The sequence below is a fragment of the Salvelinus namaycush genome, chromosome 12 (genome assembly GCF_016432855.1).
Source record: "Salvelinus namaycush isolate Seneca chromosome 12, SaNama_1.0, whole genome shotgun sequence".
Lineage (NCBI taxonomy): Eukaryota > Metazoa > Chordata > Actinopteri > Salmoniformes > Salmonidae > Salvelinus > Salvelinus namaycush.
The window spans coordinates 7,899,822-7,920,100 of NC_052318.1; the positions used below are offsets into that span (position 1 = coordinate 7,899,822).

General features: G+C 43.2%; 1 protein-coding gene across 1 annotated transcript in view; it reads right to left on the minus strand.

Annotated features, from left to right (window-relative positions):
• Window positions 1-522: 522 nt before the first annotated feature.
• LOC120056757 (rho GTPase-activating protein 26-like) overlaps window positions 523-20,279 on the minus strand; it is a 31,161-nt gene continuing 11,404 nt past the window's right edge. The window contains exons 6-9 of the mRNA XM_039004965.1: window positions 8,875-8,910; window positions 7,066-7,176; window positions 5,780-5,871; window positions 523-1,804 (exon numbers count right to left, since the gene is read on the minus strand). Of these exons, the coding sequence (XP_038860893.1) occupies window positions 1,716-1,804; window positions 5,780-5,871; window positions 7,066-7,176; window positions 8,875-8,910 (328 nt within the window). The 3' untranslated portion in view covers window positions 523-1,715. The remainder of the gene's footprint in view (window positions 1,805-5,779; window positions 5,872-7,065; window positions 7,177-8,874; window positions 8,911-20,279) is intronic.

Consider the following 20,279-nt stretch of genomic DNA (forward strand, 5'->3'; position numbering starts at 1 on the left):
CCCTATTTCCATCCATGGCTAATTTAGGAAAGGGACAATTTGGCTAGCTAGCCATCGGAGGACAACTCAACGAGATGCAACAATTCAAGTTTTTCTGTCACTGACGTATGCTCTCGATGGGATTTGATAGGAGTGACGCCAAATTAAAGCTGGCTTCTCTTGACACTTTCTTTGGTGCGCCTGGACCATACACAGTTGAGCTTGTTCAGTTTAGCTCAAAGCTATGGGCGGCAACAATGTCATACTCATTTGGACCAGACAGCATCAGATAAATGGCCTACACGTTGAGAGACACAGGGGCGCTGTTTCACTCGCTCGGATGCTTTCTCCTGTGAGATACATTCAGCCTTTTGTAAACTGAAGGAAAATGTTGAAACACAGAAACGAAAGATACATTATTTTAAAAAATCATCATATTGGAAAGAAATTTGGGCTTCCCTTGGCATCCATGACTACACGCTAGTGCTCAGAATAGGTCTATAAAATCCAAGGCATTGAGACATGAAGAAACTAGGACAGATCTGCGAGTTCAATGTTGGTCTTTAATAGATTATCTTCTATACAACCTTGTTCATGATTCAATTGATCAGAAATAATATTCAGGCTCCCAATGGACAGGAAATAGATGCCCCCAAAAATTTAGCAACTAAGATGCTATAAAAAAATCTGTTAGTATGCTACAATACAAAATGTGATACTTAAAAAATGATACCTTATCAAATGTATTTACAATGTTAATACACTCCAAAAGAATACAGTTCAGATCTCAGCTTTGAAATTGTATATAAATAACATAAGTGGTCTAGTTTCACATTAAAACATTTTTTACACTCTCTACCTGTTAAGAAAATAAAAAAATTAAATTCAGTTAATGAAAACAGTTAAGTTAACTTTCTAGGTTTTTTGAGACAATTTCACCCAGTAGTTCCAATTTCTTAAATAAAAAAAGCTATTAAGAGTTAAGATATTCTGGATGCTCCCACCGCTGTACTGTATAAGTAGGTAAACAGCAGTTGTGGTCTATCTTGTCTAGGGGAATACCGGGTTGCCATGCCAAGGCGCTCACATTTATAGCGATACTCGCTGAAAAATACCCCCCTATCATTTAGAGATGAAAGCACCCCACACAGTCAACTCCATTCATTGTGACATTTGACATTTTAGCAGACGCTCCAGAGCGACTTACAAGAGCAATTAAGGTTAAGTGCCTTGCTCAAGGGCACAATGGATTTTTCATCTAGTCAGATTGTGGATTCAAACCAGCGACCATTGGGTTACTGGGCCAACGCTCTTAACCGCTAGGCTACCAGCCGCCCTGTTCCTACAGGCAGTACACAGGAAGAGAAGTTGGACTGCAGTCCAAACCTCAGACCAATTACTTTTTTCCCGCCCCAAAATGGAAACATCTTCCAAAGTTTCAACTGATGATAGAAGACACTAAAAGCAGTGGCAGTGCAATGAACTAAGGACTGTCTGAACAGGGGAATGAGCTTTTGTAGCAACAATGCAACACACACACACACACACACACACACACACACACACACACACACACACACACACACACACACACACACAGAGAGAGAGAGAGTCTGCTACTGAATTCCAGATTCATGACCATGCACAGCAGGAAGCCCTCTGTGCTCCAGACTTCCAATAAGCTGCAGGGGCACAGTGCAGCTGCGTGGTCTCTCCAGTTCAGTCCTGATCCAGGACTACACAAACTCCACATAGTTCTCCGGTATCAGGCCCGTCCTGCCGTCCAGGGTGCCCTCCAGCCAGCCTGGCTCCCTGGAGGAATGAACTGAGGGATGAGAGACAGATGCACATAGCTGAGCTGTTCTCAACCGTTAACCGCCTCTCATGTTATCCAACAGAACATTAGATAGTCCCCATTTGAAAGCAGAGACCAATATGGTGAGTAGCTACTGACAGCTGGGACAGTGGCACTCTGGTGGTTATGGGAAGAATCAGAGAGGGGGGTGACACACACCGCTGCATACTTCTTGAGAAGGCGGTATAAGATGAACAAGACCCCAGTGTGCAACTGTAGCAACATTGCAACATTGTTGACCGCTAGCAGCATTGATGACCCCTAGCAGCATTGATGACCCCTAGCAGCATTGATGACCCCTAGCAGCATTGATGACCCCTAGCAGCATTGATGACCCCTAGCAGCATTGATGACCCCTAGCAGCATTGATGACCGCTAGCAGCATTGATACCCCAAGCCACCATGAAAACATGAAGCGCCATTACAAGCTGGCTATAGATACAATTTACATAAGGGGTCATTGCAATTACATACATTATTGTAAATGTATCAGTCCATAGGTCTGTGTTTTCTATATTTTTAAAACAAAAAACCTATAAACAAAATATAGGCACTGAGAAATAGGTTACTCAGAGAGTTGGTTACTCAGAGAGTTGACAGGTTATTCAGAGAGTTGACAGGTTACTCAGAGAGTTGACAGGTTATTCAGAGAGTTGACAGGTTACTCAGAGAGTTGACAGGTTACTCAGAGAGTTGACAGGTTACTCAGAGAGTTGACAGGTTACTCAGAGAGTTGACAGGTTACTCAGAGAGTTGACAGGTTACTCAGAGAGTTGGCAGGTTATTCAGAGAGTTGACAGGTTACTCAGAGAGTTGACAGGTTACTCAGAGAGTTGACAGGTTGCTCAGAGAGTTGACAGGTTACTCAGAGAGTTGACAGGTTGCTCAGAGAGTTGACAGGTTGCTCAGAGAGTTGACAGGTTGCTCAGAGAGTTGACAGGTTATTCAGAGAGTTGACAGGTTATTCAGAGAGTTGACAGGTTATTCAGAGTTGACAGGTTACTCAGAGAGTTGACAGGTTACTCAGAGAGTTGACATGTTACTCAGAGAGTTGACAGGTTATTCAGCGAGTTGACAGGTTATTCAGCGAGTTGACAGGTTATTCAGAGAGTTGACAGGTTACTCGGAGAGTTGACAGGTTACTCAGAGAGTTGACAGGTTGCTCAGAGAGTTGACAGGTTGCTCAGAGAGTTGACAGGTTGCTCAGAGAGTTGACAGGTTATTCAGAGAGTTGACAGGTTATTCAGAGAGTTGACAGGTTACTCAGAGAGTTGAGAAGAGAACTTCTGCACATAAATGAGTGTGAAAACTCACTTGTTCTTGACTGACCGTACTGACTATTCAATCCGTATTGCGGAAGTTCAGCGCTACAGCGCAATTGACATTTTAAGGCAATCAAATTTCAAAGTAAACACTGCATATGTCCGTCCAAACGGAAATGACCTTTACATTTCTATCACGCAATCAGCTTTCCAGACTGAATAAAACCCCTAGTCTTGTTTTGGTAGCTAGGACCTGTAGCTAGGACCTGTAGCTAGGAACTGTAGCTGGGAACTGTAGCTGGGAACTGTAGCTGGGAACTGTAGCTGGGAACTGTAGCTGGGAACTGTAGCTGGGAACTGTAGCTGGGAACTGTAGCTGGGAACTGTAGCTGGGAACTGTAGCTAGGAACTGTAGCTAGGAACTGTAGCTGGGAACTGTAGCTGGGAACTGTAGCTGGGAACTGTAGCTAGGAACTGTAGCTGGGAACTGTATCTAGGAAAGCTTAGGGAAACATTTCCTAGAGCACTATGGACCCTAGGGTGTTCCTCAAATGACATCCTATCCCATATAGAGTGCACTACTTTTGACCAGGGCCCTATTCCCTATATAGCGCACTGCTTTTGACCAGGGCCTCATACAATAATTGTTCTTCTTTCTTCCTGTACCTGAGCAACCTGGGTGGCTGTGTGGCTGATTCCCACGCTGCTAATCTCTTCTTTTCCCAGATCATCAGACCCTTGACCCAACCAGACATGCACTATAATCCTTCTGCTTCTAAGACAGGCTACACTGGGTTTGGACATTCACACAGTGTATTTCATAAATACTCAATAACAGTTTTAATCTATAACCTAACTCTCTCAAATGGCTGCTCTGTCTACAGTAAATGTCACACTGATTCGTGAGAGCCAAATTTCCTCCTCAGCTAAACTAGGACTCTATTCAATCTGGAAAGCGTTACAGCGTTACAGCGTTACAACGTTACAGATTCCGGGATAGAAATGTAAACGTAGTTTCCGATTGAGCGGACATATGCAGCATTTACTATGAATGCAGTCTCTGATAAAGGTAGAAAATTGGCTTTACATTTCAAACACACTGTAAAACTGAACTTCCTCGATGTGGATTGAACAGAGCCCTTAGTTATCGTTTTAAACAGTATGAAAGTGGTTTTCATTAGGACCGAGAAAAACGTCTTTAACTAAAACAGAGATAGGATTTGGGGCTCTATTCAATCAGCATTGCGGAAGTTCAGCTTAACAGCGTGATTGAAATTGAATGGCGATGTTTCTTGCTTTAACGGAGACTGCTTTCACGGTAAATGCTGCATAAATCGGCACAATCAGAGATGACCTCTTCCATTTTTATTCTATCGCCTAATCTGTAACGCTGAATAGAGCCCTTAGTGTTAAGAGTGGTGAGGTTTCGGGATGATTAAGATAAAGTAACAGTAGGGTCCTGGCCCCTGGAGGCTTGGCTAGGATCAGGTTCCTCCCTGGAGGAGAGAAGAGGTGAGGCAAGGTAATGACAAGCCCCAGCCTGGCCCTCCTCCCTGCTCCTCCTCCTCAACCACACACTGGTACCAGGGAGGACGATGAGGGGAGAGAGGGTGGTCTTAGAAAACCCCTGGCTAATTTCTCATTTGACCAGTATATCATGTATTCAGAAAGTATTCAGACCCCTTGACTTTTTCCACATTTTCTTACATTACAGCCTTATTCTAAAATTAATTAAATAAAAAATGTTCCTCATCAATCTACACACAATACCCCATAATGACAAAGTAAAACAGAAATACCTTAGGATCGAGGGAAAGATGAACGGAGCAAAGTACAGAGAGATCCTTGATGAAAACCTGCTCCAGCGAGCTGAGGACCTCAGACTGGGGCGAAGGTTCACCTTCCAACAGGACAACGACCCTAAGCACACAGCCAAGACAACGCAGGGGTGGCTTCGGGACAAGTCTCTGAATGTCCTTGAGTGGTCCAGACAGAGCCTGGACTTGTACTCGATCTAACATCCCTGTAAAGACCTGAGAATAGCTGTGCCGCGACGCTCCCCATCCAACCTGACAGAGCTTGAGAGGATCTGCAGAGAAGAATGGGAGAAACTCCCCAAATACAGGTGTGCCAAGCTTGTAGCGTCATACCCAAGAAGACTCGAGGCTGTAATTGCTGCCAAAGATGTTTCAACAAAGTACTGAGTAAAGGGTCTGAATACTTACAGTATGTAAATGTGATATTTCAGTGTTTTATTTTGAATAAATTAGCTAAAAATAAAACCGTTTTGGGATATTGTGTGTAGATTGATGAGGGGGAAAAACTATTTAATTAATTTAAGAATAAGGCTGTAACGTAACAAAATGTGGAAAAAGTCAAGAGGTCTGAATACTTTCGGAATGCACTGTATTGTTTTATAATAATAATAGGTCTACCTTCCCACATTTTCCCACCCCTAGACCCTACACCCTCTGCACTTATGGGTATCTGAGAGGATTTGCCAGGTGCAACCAATCTGGTAGTAGCTCCACCTTGTTCTCTGATGGGCTAGCTGGAAGTTTCACCATATTGTTAATACCAACCAAAACTGTTCAGATATCCACAAGTGCACAGGGCGTAGGGTTTATGGGTCCATTTGGTATTGGGACACGGTTATTTAAGAGTCACAGTGATCCGTACTCACCATTTTCAAATGTGGTCCCTGCGATGAATGAAAGCTCAGAGTGGTGCTCCGCTTTGCAGGCGTAGAGGGCCCTAGCCTGCCTGCCTGGGATGCTACAGAGGGGGAGGGAAAATAACATGTTATAATCCAACTCACTCGGATACCACATTGGGCACTTTGAGTGTCCCACCACTTCTAACTGTCGGGAGCAACGACAGGTGAAGCTCCAACTGTACCAGTGTCTCAAAACATCATCATTGCTCCCATATGGAAAGTCTCTGTGTGCCTATAATTCCCTTTTCCCTAATAGTCATCAACTGTATAAATACATTTATATAGTTTGACAAGGAAGTTTTATTTAAGTCTTATTTATAATGACAGCCTCACAAGAAGGCTACCTAGGGTGGCAGGTAGCCTAGTGGTTAGAGTGTTGGGCCAGTGACTGAAAGGTTGCTAGATCACTGCCTTGTTCAAGGGCAGAACAACAGATTTTTACCTTGTCAGCTCAGGGATTTGATCTAGCAACCTTTCAGTCACTGGTCCAACACTCTAACCACTAGGCTACCTGCCACCCAAGGTAGCCTTCTTGTTTTACAAGAAGTGTGTCCTTGTAAAGCAAAAAGCCGCAACGAATATGCTATACATCCGACAGATATTTAAACAGCTCCCCTTTAAAGGCCCATGGTTATTCTGAACCTGTCAAAACCTGACTCAAGGTATTTCTAATCTGGAGTTTCTGTCTAAACCTGACTCAAGGTATTTCTAATCCAGAGTATATCTGTCTAGACCTGACTCAAGGTATTTCTAATCCAGAGTATATCTGTCTAGACCTGACTCAAGGTATTTATAATCCAGAGTATATCTGTCTAGACCTGCCTGAAGGTATTTATATTATGGAGTTTATCTGAATGCCCTGGCTACATGTATAACAATTTTTGGAAGTCTGATAGACTGGCTGTATCCTGAATCAACCAAAGATGAGCCTGTTATCCACCTTACTTATACCTTTTCACACGACTGAGCCAAGCTGAGCTGAGCTGTACTGCGCTGGCCTGGTTACACATCTGCCGTAGTTGCTGGGAAGGAATAAATTAATCTGAGCTAGTATAGTGCAATTCAAATTGGTGTGATAGTGTGAACAGGGTTCGCCTCTCAGGGTGATCAGGAACTATCTGTCAGTGATCATGCACGGTGGTGGGGGTGGGGCAGAGGGGGTGCAGCAGTGAGGCGGCGCAAAGCTCCAGAATTGGCATTGTGAGTAGGAGGTGCAACCGAAGATGGCGTGTTGGGCGGACGTGGTGACAGACCTGATTGGGGAGGAGTCACTGGAGGTGGAGGAGGCTGGCTGGGGGCTGGAGGGTGCGGAGAACATCGGCCAGGAGGGGGAGCGTGGTGAGGTGGGGCTGGGTGAGGCTGGGCTGAGAGACACACATACACAACATCCACGGTGACTAGACTGTCAGCGACTACATGGAGTGGCTATACTATATCCAGTATCTAGTGGACAGTGGCTCAGTGAGTGCAGGGACGTGAGGCAACCCGTACAGGCTGCATACAGGAATCAGCTGGAACTAAGCATCAGCTGGAACTAAGCATCAGCTAGAACTAAGCATCAGCTGGAACTAAGCATCAACTGGAAGTAAGCATCAGCTGGAACTAAGCATCAGCTAGAACTAAGCATCAACTAGAACTAAGCATCAGCTGGAACAAAGCATCAACTAGAACTAAGCATCAACTGGAACTAAGCATCAACTAGAACTAAGCATCAACTGGAACTAAGCATCAACTAGAACTAAGCATCAGCTAGAACTAAGCATCAACTGAAACTAAGCATCAACTAGAACTAAGCATCAGCTAGAACTAAGCATCAACTAGAACTAAGCATCAGCTAGAACTAAGCATCAGCTGGAACTAAGCATCAACTGGAACTAAGCATCAGCTGGAACTAAGCATCAACTAGAACTAAGTATCAGCTGGAACTAAGCATCAGCTAGAACTAAGCATCAGCTAGAACTAAGCATCAACTAGAACTAAGCATCAGCTAGAACTAAGCATCAGCTGGAACTAAGCATCAACTGGAACTAAGCATCAGCTGGAACTAAGCATCAACTAGAACTAAGTATCAGCTGGAACTAAGCATCAGCTAGAACTAAGCATCAGCTAGAACTAAGCATCAGCTAGAACTAAGCATCAACTAGAACTAAGCATCAGCTGGAACTAAGCATCAACTGGAACTAAGCATCAGCTGGAACTAAGCATCAACTAGAACTAAGTATCAGCTGGAACTAAGCATCAACTAGAACTAAGCATCAACTGGAACTAAGCATCAGCTGGAACTAAGCATCAACTAGAACTAAGCATCAGCTGGAACTAAGCATCAACTAGAACTAAGCATCAGCTGGAACTAAGCATCAGCTGGAACTAAGCATCAGCTGGAACTTAGCATCAACTAGAACGAAGCATCAGCTGGAACTAAGCATCAGCTGGAACTAAGCATCAGCTAGAACTAAGCATCAGCTGGAAGTAAGCATCAGCTGGAACTAAGCATCAGCTGGAAGTAAGCATCAGCTAGAACTAAGCATCAGCTGGAAGTAAGCATCAACTAGAACTAAGCATCAACTGGAACTAAGCATCAGCTGGAACTAAGCATCAGCTGGAACTAAGCATCAACTAGAACTTAGCATCAACTAGAACTAAGCATCAACTGGAACTAAGCATCAGCTGGAACTAAGCATCAACTAGAACTAAGCATCAACTAGAACTTAGCATCAACTAGAACTAAGCATCAGCTGGAACTAAGCATCAGCTAGAAGTAAATATCAGCTGGAACTTGGTTGTTCTTTGTTGGCTTCAGACGCAAGTAAACAATGGTAATTCCCATTAGACTAGAGTTGTCATAGTTTGATGACATCTGCGATATAATATATCTGATTGTGAACAAAAGATCAGGGTGCATTTGAATTATAGCTCAGTACGTATTGAGTTGGAACTGGTAAGAACGCTAGGTGATTTGTTATTGTGATGGCACAGACATATCTTGACTGAATTATCTTGTTATTTGTGATAGATTTGTGTCATTGGTTAGTGACGAAAGGGTGTGAAGAACACGTCCATACCTCGTTGGGATACTGGTGCGGCTCTTTGGGTTCAGCCTGGAATCACAATGGAGGAGACTGAGTTAGTCATGCTGCTTCACATTACACTGGAGTGAAGAGGTTATTAATGAGGCATGCTGATGCCTACAGTATATTTAATCATGCATAGGGTCACTGTGTCTCTATGTGCTGTTACTTTTAGAAACAGCCATTAGTGACAACAGTGCAAACCATGAATAATACTTTACACATAGCTAGCTCTGCCTGTTGTAACAACCTCCCACAAACTGACTGGGCCCAATCTGTCACACATGAAATACCCCAAGGTGTTCAGATAAATATTTTGTCCTTTTTTTTAGGTTTTAAACCAATCTTATAATCTACATCAGATACACCTCTACCTTTGTTTGTCTACCATTTTTAATTCAAAGCAAATGCATCTTATTCTTTCAACACCGCGGCATATATCTCTGCCATTCCCCTGCCTAGCAGCAAATCTCTGCTCCTCCTCCCAGAGCGGCACGCTTCGCCTGAGCTGGCTTAATGAAACTGATCCCTTTTCACATCGTCCATCAATCTTGACAACATCATTCAATTACAGTGCGCCAGGCCCAGAGAGCTTTATCAGATGGGGTATCAACACTGCCAGACTAAATAAAGATTACCGTATTACTCCTAGTCTGCTACCCCCCTAGGTTACTAAACAGCCTGTAGGCCAAATGTAACGCAGGATATTACTGGTCAGGGCAGGGGGCCTTGTTGCATTAATGAAGAGAACACAGGCAGGGCAAGCGAAATGTCAACACAGTTCTCCTGCAACAGCGTAATCAAATTAAGATCCTACATCTGTAGTGTTTTCCACTACGTCTCCAAGAATTCAACTTTGTAAGAAGGAAAGTCACCTAAGCAGCAGAATTATGAGTAAATCATATTTGTACTCCCAAAGCCGGTAATAACTGTATTACTATGTCATCTGTCTTATGATGTCTGAATGGCTCTTAGCATATTGTTGGTGCGTTTCTCGACCTTTGGAAATACTTAATGTGCCTGAGAATTCTAATTCCATCTGGTTTGTGTTCTTGTCTGCAAAGGGTCAGCTGAATTTAGTACCTCTCTCATTAGAACAATAGGCTACAGATCCGTCACTAATCCATAACTATCATATTGCTGTCCGTGCCTTGTTTTTATGACCTGCTCCCTTCGCTAACCAAGGTTCTAGAATCCTGACCTGAGACAATAAATTCTACAGTTCTGCCAGTCCCCAGAAGTGGATTAACCGGTCCAAGCCTACTTTCTGCTATTTACAATTCTTGAGAGAGACAGCTCTACTGAGAGAGAGGAGAGAGAGACAGAGAGAAATAGAGGGATGGAGAGAGCGTTAGCTCCTCGAGAGACTGTAGTCGCGGCAGAACTCGCTTCGACTGGCCCTGTTGAGTGATGCCTCTTTGTACAACTGGCTGACTAGGAGAAATGGAAATATTTTGATGACACGTTTTCAAGAACATTTTTGAGGTCTGAGTCACCAGGGATTCTAGTCTTGTGTGTTTTTTTCAGTTGTAATTCAGCCCTATGCTACACCGCCCCTTCTAATAAAACAAAATAGGAAGAAACGATAACAGCTGAGATCCCCAGAGGAAAAGACTGACCCTGCCATGGGGTCATCGCTGAGGCCAAGCAAAGGACCTGTAAGTTCCGACTTAACCAAAACAAACAGATGGAACGTTGAAGGGTTTTGTGTTAAATCATCATTTCACCATCTGATAAAACTACAAAGACAGAGAAGACCGAAACGAAACTCAAGGTGCATTAGTAAAAGTCGTATTACTTTCAGAGGCGGTTTTGGATGGCGTGAAATTATGCCTCTTTCCTGATGTTTCCACTGAGGTCAGGGGTCAAGGTCTTCCTAGAACTTGTAAGTGGTACCAGGGTTACTATTATGAGCTGTGATACTGTTAAACAGCTTATCAGACATACACTGATTGTACAAAACATTAAGAACACCTTCCTAATATTGAGTTGCACCCCACCTCTTTTGCCCTCAGAGCAGACTCAATTAGTTGGGGCATGGACTCTACAAGGTGTCAAAAGCATTCCACATGGATGCTGGCCTATGTTGACTATAATGTGTCTGACAGTTGTGTCAAGTTGGCTGGATGTCCTTTGGGTGATGGACCATTCTTGATACACACAGAAAACTGTGTGAAAAACCGAGCAGCGTTGCTTGTCACAAACCGCTGCACCAAGCAACTACAATCATACCCTGTCTTGCCCATTCACCCTCGGAATGGCACACATACACAATCAAAGTCTCAATTGTCTCAAGGCTTAAAAATCCTTCTTCGACCTGTCCTCCCCTTCATCTAGACTGATTGAAGTGGATTTGTTAACAAATTACATCAAGAAGGGATCATAGCTTTCACCTGGATTCACCTGGTCAGTCTATCTCATGGAAAGAGCAGGTGTTCCTAATGTTTTGTTCACTCAGTGTAAAGGTGCCAGCTGTCTCCATTCAGAAAATAACAAATCCTAACTTTTATATAAGTGTTTTTTTTAAGTCAAACAAGTGCTGTGTTAAAATAACTTGTATGCCTGTTCATGGAGCAAACGGTTCACTTTCTAACATCCTGGCTAATCTGGGGAAGTCTTTAGAGGGTAATGGTGGCTATGATTGGCTAATGGCTAGGTTGTCCCAGACAGGACCACTGTCACTTGACATGTCTGAATGGGGGCCTGCCAGCCACCGTGTCCAAGCCAGATATTAACAACCAGAACGTTCTACAAGCTGAAACCAATAGGCTAGCATTGGTGTGGCAAGTAGCCTAGTGGTTAGAGCGTTGGGCCAGTAACTGAAAGGTTGCTAGATTAAATCCCCAAGCTGACAAGTTAAAAATCTGTCATTGTAAATAAGAATTTGTTCTTAACTGACTTGCCTAATAAAAAAATGTAATGAAACCAAGTCACTGTACAGGCTAGCATTGAATGAAACCAAGTCTCTGTACAGGCTAGCATTGAATGAAACCAAGTCACTGTACAGGCTAGCATTGAATGAAACCAAGTCTCTGTACAGGCTAGCATTGAATGAAACCAAGTCTCTGTACAGGCTAGCATTGAATGAAACAAAGTCTCTGTACATGCTAGCATTGAATGAAACCAAGTCACTGTACAGGCTAGCATTGAATGAAACAAAGTCACTGTACAGGCTAGCATTGAATGAAACCAAGTCACTGTACAGGCTAGCATTGAATGAAACCAAGTCACTGTACAGGCTAGCATTGAATGAAACCAAGTCTCTGTACAGGCTAGCATTGAATGAAACCAAGTCTCTGTACAGGCTAGCATTGAATGAAACCAAGTCACTGTACAGGCTAGCATTGAATGAAACAAAGTCACTGTACAGGCTAGCATTGAATGAAACCAAGTCACTGTACAGGCTAGCATTGAATGAAACCAAGTCACTGTACAGGCTAGCATTGAATGAAACCAAGTCTCTGTACAGGCTAGCATTGAATGAAACCAAGTCACTGTACAGGCTAGCATTGAATGAAACAAAGTCACTGTACAGGCTAGCATTGAATGAAACCAAGTCACTGTACAGGCTAGCATTGAATGAAACCAAGTCTCTGTACAGGCTAGCATTGAATGAAACCAAGTCTCTGTACAGGCTAGCATTGAATGAAACCAAGTCACTGTACAGGCTAGCATTGAATGAAACAAAGTCACTGTACAGGCTAGCATTGAATGAAACCAAGTCACTGTACAGGCTAGCATTGAATGAAACCAAGTCACTGTACAGGCTAGCATTGAATGAAACCAAGTCTCTGTACAGGCTAGCATTGAATGAAACCAAGTCACTGTACAGGCTAGCATTGAATGAAACAAAGTCACTGTACAGGCTAGCATTGAATGAAACCAAGTCACTGTACAGGCTAGCATTGAATGAAACCAAGTCTCTGTACAGGCTAGCATTGAATGAAACCAAGTCACTGTACAGGCTAGCATTGAATGAAACCAAGTCACTGAACAGGCTAGCATTGAATGAAACCAAGTCTCTGTACAGGCTTGCATTGAATGAAATCAAGTCACTGTACAGGCTAGCATTGAATGAAACCAAGTCTCTGTACAGGCTAGCATTGAATGAAACCAAGTCTCTGTATAGGCTAGCATTGAATGAAACAAAGTCTCTGTACAGGCTAGCATTGAATGAAACCAAGTCTCTGTACAGGCTAGCATTGAATGAAACCAAGTCACTGTACAGGCTAGCATTGAATGAAACCAAGTCACTGTACAGGCTAGCATTGAATGAAACAAAGTCACTGTACAGGCTAGCATTGAATGAAACCAAGTCACTGTACAGGCTAGCATTGAATGAAACCAAGTCTCTGTACAGGCTAGCATTGAATGAAACCAAGTCTCTGTACAGGCTAGCATTGAATGAAACCAAGTCTCTGTACAGGCTAGCATTGAATGAAACCAAGTCACTGTACAGGCTAGCATTGAATGAAACCAAGTCACTGTACAGGCTAGCATTGAATGAAACCAAGTCTCTGTACAGGCTAGCATTGAATGAAATCAAGTCACTGTACAGGCTAGCATTGAATGAAACCAAGTCACTGAACAGGCTAGCATTGAATGAAACCAAGTCTCTGTACAGGCTAGCATTGAATGAAATCAAGTCACTGTACAGGCTAGCATTGAATGAAACCAAGTCTCTGTACAGGCTAGCATTGAATGAAACCAAGTCTTTGTACAGGCTAGCATTGAATGAAACCAAGTCTCTGTACAGGCTAGCATTGAATGAAACAAAGTCACTGTACAGGCTAGCATTGAATGAAACCAAGTCTCTGTACAGGCTAGCATTGAATGAAACCAAGTCTCTGTACAGGCTAGCATTGAATGAAACCAAGTCACTGTACAGGCTAGCATTGAATGAAACAAAGTCACTGTACAGGCTAGCATTGAATGAAACCAAGTCACTGTACAGGCTAGCATTGAATGAAACCAAGTCACTGTACAGGCTAGCATTGAATGAAACCAAGTCTCTGTACAGGCTAGCATTGAATGAAACCAAGTCTCTGTACAGGCTAGCATTGAATGAAACCAAGTCTCTGTACAGGCTAGCATTGAATGAAACAAAGTCACTGTACAGGCTAGCATTGAATGAAACCAAGTCCCTGTACAGGCTAGCATTGAATGAAACCAAGTCTCTGTACAGGCTAGCATTGAATGAAACCAAGTCTCTGTACAGGCTAGCATTGAATGAAACCAAGTCACTGTACAGGCTAGCATTGAATGAAACAAAGTCACTGTACAGGCTAGCATTGAATGAAACCAAGTCACTGTACAGGCTAGCATTGAATGAAACCAAGTCACTGTACAGGCTAGCATTGAATGAAACCAAGTCTCTGTACAGGCTAGCATTGAATGAAACCAAGTCACTGTACAGGCTAGCATTGAATGAAACAAAGTCACTGTACAGGCTAGCATTGAATGAAACCAAGTCACTGTACAGGCTAGCATTGAATGAAACCAAGTCTCTGTACAGGCTAGCATTGAATGAAACCAAGTCTCTGTACAGGCTAGCATTGAATGAAACCAAGTCACTGTACAGGCTAGCATTGAATGAAACAAAGTCACTGTACAGGCTAGCATTGAATGAAACCAAGTCACTGTACAGGCTAGCATTGAATGAAACCAAGTCACTGTACAGGCTAGCATTGAATGAAACCAAGTCTCTGTACAGGCTAGCATTGAATGAAACCAAGTCACTGTACAGGCTAGCATTGAATGAAACCAAGTCACTGTACAGGCTAGCATTGAATGAAACCAAGTCACTGTACAGGCTAGCATTGAATGAAACCAAGTCTCTGTACAGGCTAGCATTGAATGAAACCAAGTCACTGTACAGGCTAGCATTGAATGAAACAAAGTCTCTGTACAGGCTTGCATTGAATGAAATCAAGTCACTGTACAGGCTAGCATTGAATGAAACCAAGTCTCTGTACAGGCTAGCATTGAATGAAACCAAGTCTCTGTATAGGCTAGCATTGAATGAAACAAAGTCTCTGTACAGGCTAGCATTGAATGAAACCAAGTCTCTGTACAGGCTAGCATTGAATGAAACCAAGTCACTGTACAGGCTAGCATTGAATGAAACCAAGTCACTGTACAGGCTAGCATTGAATGAAACAAAGTCACTGTACAGGCTAGCATTGAATGAAACCAAGTCACTGTACAGGCTAGCATTGAATGAAACCAAGTCTCTGTACAGGCTAGCATTGAATGAAACCAAGTCTCTGTACAGGCTAGCATTGAATGAAACCAAGTCTCTGTACAGGCTAGCATTGAATGAAACCAAGTCACTGTACAGGCTAGCATTGAATGAAACCAAGTCACTGTACAGGCTAGCATTGAATGAAACCAAGTCTCTGTACAGGCTAGCATTGAATGAAATCAAGTCACTGTACAGGCTAGCATTGAATGAAACCAAGTCACTGAACAGGCTAGCATTGAATGAAACCAAGTCTCTGTACAGGCTAGCATTGAATGAAATCAAGTCACTGTACAGGCTAGCATTGAATGAAACCAAGTCTCTGTACAGGCTAGCATTGAATGAAACCAAGTCTTTGTACAGGCTAGCATTGAATGAAACCAAGTCTCTGTACAGGCTAGCATTGAATGAAACAAAGTCACTGTACAGGCTAGCATTGAATGAAACCAAGTCTCTGTACAGGCTAGCATTGAATGAAACCAAGTCTCTGTACAGGCTAGCATTGAATGAAACCAAGTCACTGTACAGGCTAGCATTGAATGAAACAAAGTCACTGTACAGGCTAGCATTGAATGAAACCAAGTCACTGTACAGGCTAGCATTGAATGAAACCAAGTCACTGTACAGGCTAGCATTGAATGAAACCAAGTCTCTGTACAGGCTAGCATTGAATGAAACCAAGTCTCTGTACAGGCTAGCATTGAATGAAACCAAGTCACTGTACAGGCTAGCATTGAATGAAACCAAGTCACTGAACAGGCTAGCATTGAATGAAACCAAGTCTCTGTACAGGCTAGCATTGAATGAAATCAAGTCACTGTACAGGCTAGCATTGAATGAAACCAAGTCTCTGTACAGGCTAGCATTGAATGAAACCAAGTCTCTGTACAGGCTAGCATTGAATGAAACAAAGTCACTGTACAGGCTAGCATTGAATGAAACCAAGTCTCTGTACAGGCTTGCATTGAATGAAATCAAGTCACTGTACAGGCTAGCATTGAATGAAACCAAGTCTCTGTACAGGCTAGCATTGAATGAAACCAAGTCTCTGTACAGGCTAGCATTGAATGAAACCAAGTCTCTGTACAGGCTAGCATTGAATGAAACCAAGTCACTGTACAGGCTAGCATTGAATGAAACCAAGTCCCTGTACAGGCTAGCATTGAATGAAACCAAGTCTCTGTACAGGCTAGCATTGAATGAAACCAAGTCTCTGTACAGGCTAGCATTGAATGAAACCAAGTCACTGTACAGGCTAGCATTGAATGAAACAAAGTCACTGTACAGGCTAGCATTGAATGAAACCAAGTCACTGTACAGGCTAGCATTGAATGAAACCAAGTCACTGTACAGGCTAGCATTGAATGAAACCAAGTCTCTGTACAGGCTAGCATTGAATGAAACCAAGTCACTGTACAGGCTAGCATTGAATGAAACAAAGTCACTGTACAGGCTAGCATTGAATGAAACCAAGTCACTGTACAGGCTAGCATTGAATGAAACCAAGTCACTGTACAGGCTAGCATTGAATGAAACCAAGTCTCTGTACAGGCTAGCATTGAATGAAACCAAGTCTCTGTACAGGCTAGCATTGAATGAAACCAAGTCACTGTACAGGCTAGCATTGAATGAAACAAAGTCACTGTACAGGCTAGCATTGAATGAAACCAAGTCACTGTACAGGCTAGCATTGAATGAAACCAAGTCACTGTACAGGCTAGCATTGAATGAAACCAAGTCTCTGTACAGGCTAGCATTGAATGAAACCAAGTCACTGTACAGGCTAGCATTGAATGAAACAAAGTCACTGTACAGGCTAGCATTGAATGAAACCAAGTCACTGTACAGGCTAGCATTGAATGAAACCAAGTCTCTGTACAGGCTAGCATTGAATGAAACCAAGTCACTGTACAGGCTAGCATTGAATGAAACCAAGTCACTGAACAGGCTAGCATTGAATGAAACCAAGTCTCTGTACAGGCTAGCATTGAATGAAATCAAGTCACTGTACAGGCTAGCATTGAATGAAACCAAGTCTCTGTACAGGCTAGCATTGAATGAAACCAAGTCTTTGTACAGGCTAGCATTGAATGAAACCAAGTCTCTGTACAGGCTAGCATTGAATGAAACAAAGTCACTGTACAGGCTAGCATTGAATGAAACCAAGTCTCTGTACAGGCTTGCATTGAATGAAATCAAGTCACTGTACAGGCTAGCATTGAATGAAACCAAGTCTCTGTACAGGCTAGCATTGAATGAAACCAAGTCACTGTACAGGCTAGCATTGAATGAAACCAAGTCTCTGTACAGGCTAGCATTGAATGAAATCAAGTCACTGTACAGGCTAGCATTGAATGAAACCAAGTCTCTTGCTGTCTCTGCCTGGCCGGTTCCCCTCTCTCCACTGGGATTCTCTGCCTCTAACCCTATTACAGGGGCTGAGTCACTGGCTTACTGGTGCTCTTTCATGCCGTCCCTAGGAGGGGTGCGTCACTTGAGTGGGTTGAGTTACTGACGTGATCTTCCTGTCTGGGTTGGCGCCCCCCCTTGGTTTGTGCTGTGGTGGAGATCTTTGTGGACTATACTCGGCCTTGTCTCAGGATTGTAAGTTGGTGGTTGAAGATATCCCTCTAGTGGTGCGGGGGCTGTGCTTTGGCAAAGTGGGTGGGGTTATATCCTTCCTGTTTGGCCCTGTCCGGGGGTATCTTCGGATGGGGCCACAGTGTCTCCTGACCGCTCCTGTCTCAGCCTCCAGTATTTATGCTGCAGTAGTTTGTGTCGGGGGGCTAGGGTCAGTTGGTTATACCTGGAGTACTTCTCCTGTCTTATCCAGTGTCCTGTGTGAATTTAAGTATGCTCTCTCTAATTCTCTCGTTCTCTCTTTCTTTCTCTCTCTCTGAGAACCTGAGCCCTAGGACCATACGTCAGGACTACCGGGCATGATGCCTCCTTGCTGTCCCCAGTCCGCCTGGCCTTGCTGCTATTCCAGTTTCAACTGTTCTGCCTGCGGTTACGGAACCCCTACCTGTCCCAGACCTGCTGTTTTCAACTCTTAATGATCGGCTATGAAAAGCCAACTGAGATTTATTCCTGATTATTATTTGACCATGCTTGTCATTTATGAACATTTTGAAAATCTTGGCTCTCTCTAATTTTCTCTTTCTTTCTCTCGGAGGACCTGAGCCCTAGGACCATACGTCGGGACTACCGGGCGTGGTGACTCCTTGCTGTCCCCAGTCCGCCTGGCCTTGCTGCTATTCCAGTTTCAACTGTTCTGCCTGCGGTTATGGAACCGCCACCTGTCCCAGACCTGTTGTTTTTCAACTCTTAATGATCGGTTATGAAAAGCCAACTGAAAATTATTCATGATTATTATTTGACCATGCTTGTCACTTATGAACATTTTTGAACATCTTGGCATAGTTCTGTTATAATCTCCACCCGGCACAGCCAGAAGAGGACTGGCCACCCCTCATAGCCTGGTTCCTCTCTAGGTTTCTTCCTAGGTTTTGGCCTTTCTAGGGAGTTTTTCCTAGCCACCGTGCTTCTACACCTGCATTGCTAGCTGTTTGGGGTTTTAGGCTGGGTTTCTGTACAGCACTTCGAGATATTAGCTGATGTACGAAGGGCTATATATAAAAAAAATAAACTTGACTTGACTCTGTACAGGCTAGCATTGAATGAAACCAAGTCTCTGTACAGGCTAGCATTGAATGAAACCAAGTCACTGTACAGGCTAGCATTGAATGAAACAAAGTCACTGTACAGGCTAGCATTCAATGAAACCAAGTCTCTGTACAGGCTAGCATTGAATGAAATCAAGTCACTGTACAGGCTAGCATTGAATGAAACCAAGTCTCTGTACAGGCTAGCATTGAATGAAACCAAGTCTCTGTACAGGCTAGCATTGAATGAAACAAAGTCTCTGTACAGGCTAGCATTGAATGAAACCAAGTCTCTGTACAGGCTAGCATTGAATGAAACCAAGTCTCTGTACAGGCTAGCATTGAATGAAACCAAGTCACTGTACAGGCCAGCATTGAATGAAACAAAGTCACTGTACAGGCTAGCATTGAATGAAACCAAGTCACTGTACAGGCTAGCATTGAATGAAACCAAGTCACTGTACAGGCTAGCATTGAATGAAACCAAGTCTCTGTACAGGCTAGCATTGAATGAAACCAAGTCTCTGTACAGGCTAGCATTGAATGAAACCAAGTCACTGTACAGGCTAGCATTGAATGAAACCAAGTCACTGTACAGGCTAGCATTGAATGAAACCAAGTCTCTGTACAGGCTAGCATTGAATGAAATCAAGTCACTGTACAGGCTAGCATTGAATGAAACCAAGTCTCTGTACAGGCTAGCATTGAATGAAACAAAGTCTCTGTACAGGCTAGCATTGAATGAAACCAAGTCACTGTACAGGCTAGCATTGAATGAAACAAAGTCACTGTACAGGCTAGCATTGAATGAAACCAAGTCACTGTACAGGCTAGCATTGGATGAAACCGAGTCTCTGTACAGGCTAGCGTTGAATGAAACAAAGTCACTGTACAGGCTAGCATTGAATGAAACCAAGTCTCTGTACAGGCTAGCATTGAATGAAACCAAGTCACTGTACAGGCTAGCATTGAATGAAACCAAGTCACTGTACAGGCTAGCATTGAATGAAATCAAGTCACTGTACAGGCTAGCATTGAATGAAACCAAGTCTCTGTACAGGCTAGCATTGAATGAAACCAAGTCTCTGTACAGGCTACCATTGAATGAAACCAAGTCTCTGTACAGGCTAGCATTGAATGAAACCAAGTCACTGTACAGACTAGCATTGAATGAAACAAAGTCTCTGTACAGGCTAGCATTGAATGAAACCAAGTCACTGTACAGGCTAGCATTGGATGAAACTGAGTCTCTGTACAGGCTAGCATTGAATGAAACAAAGTCACTGTACCGGCTAGCATTGAATGAAACCAAGTCTCTGTACAGGCTAGCATTGAATGAAACCAAGTCACTGTACAGATTAGCATTGAATGAAACCAAGTCACTGTACAGGCTAGCATTGAATGAAATCAAGTCACTGTACAGGCTAGCATTGAATGAAACCAAGTCTCTGTACAGGCTAGCATTGAATGAAACCAAGTCTCTGTACAGGCTA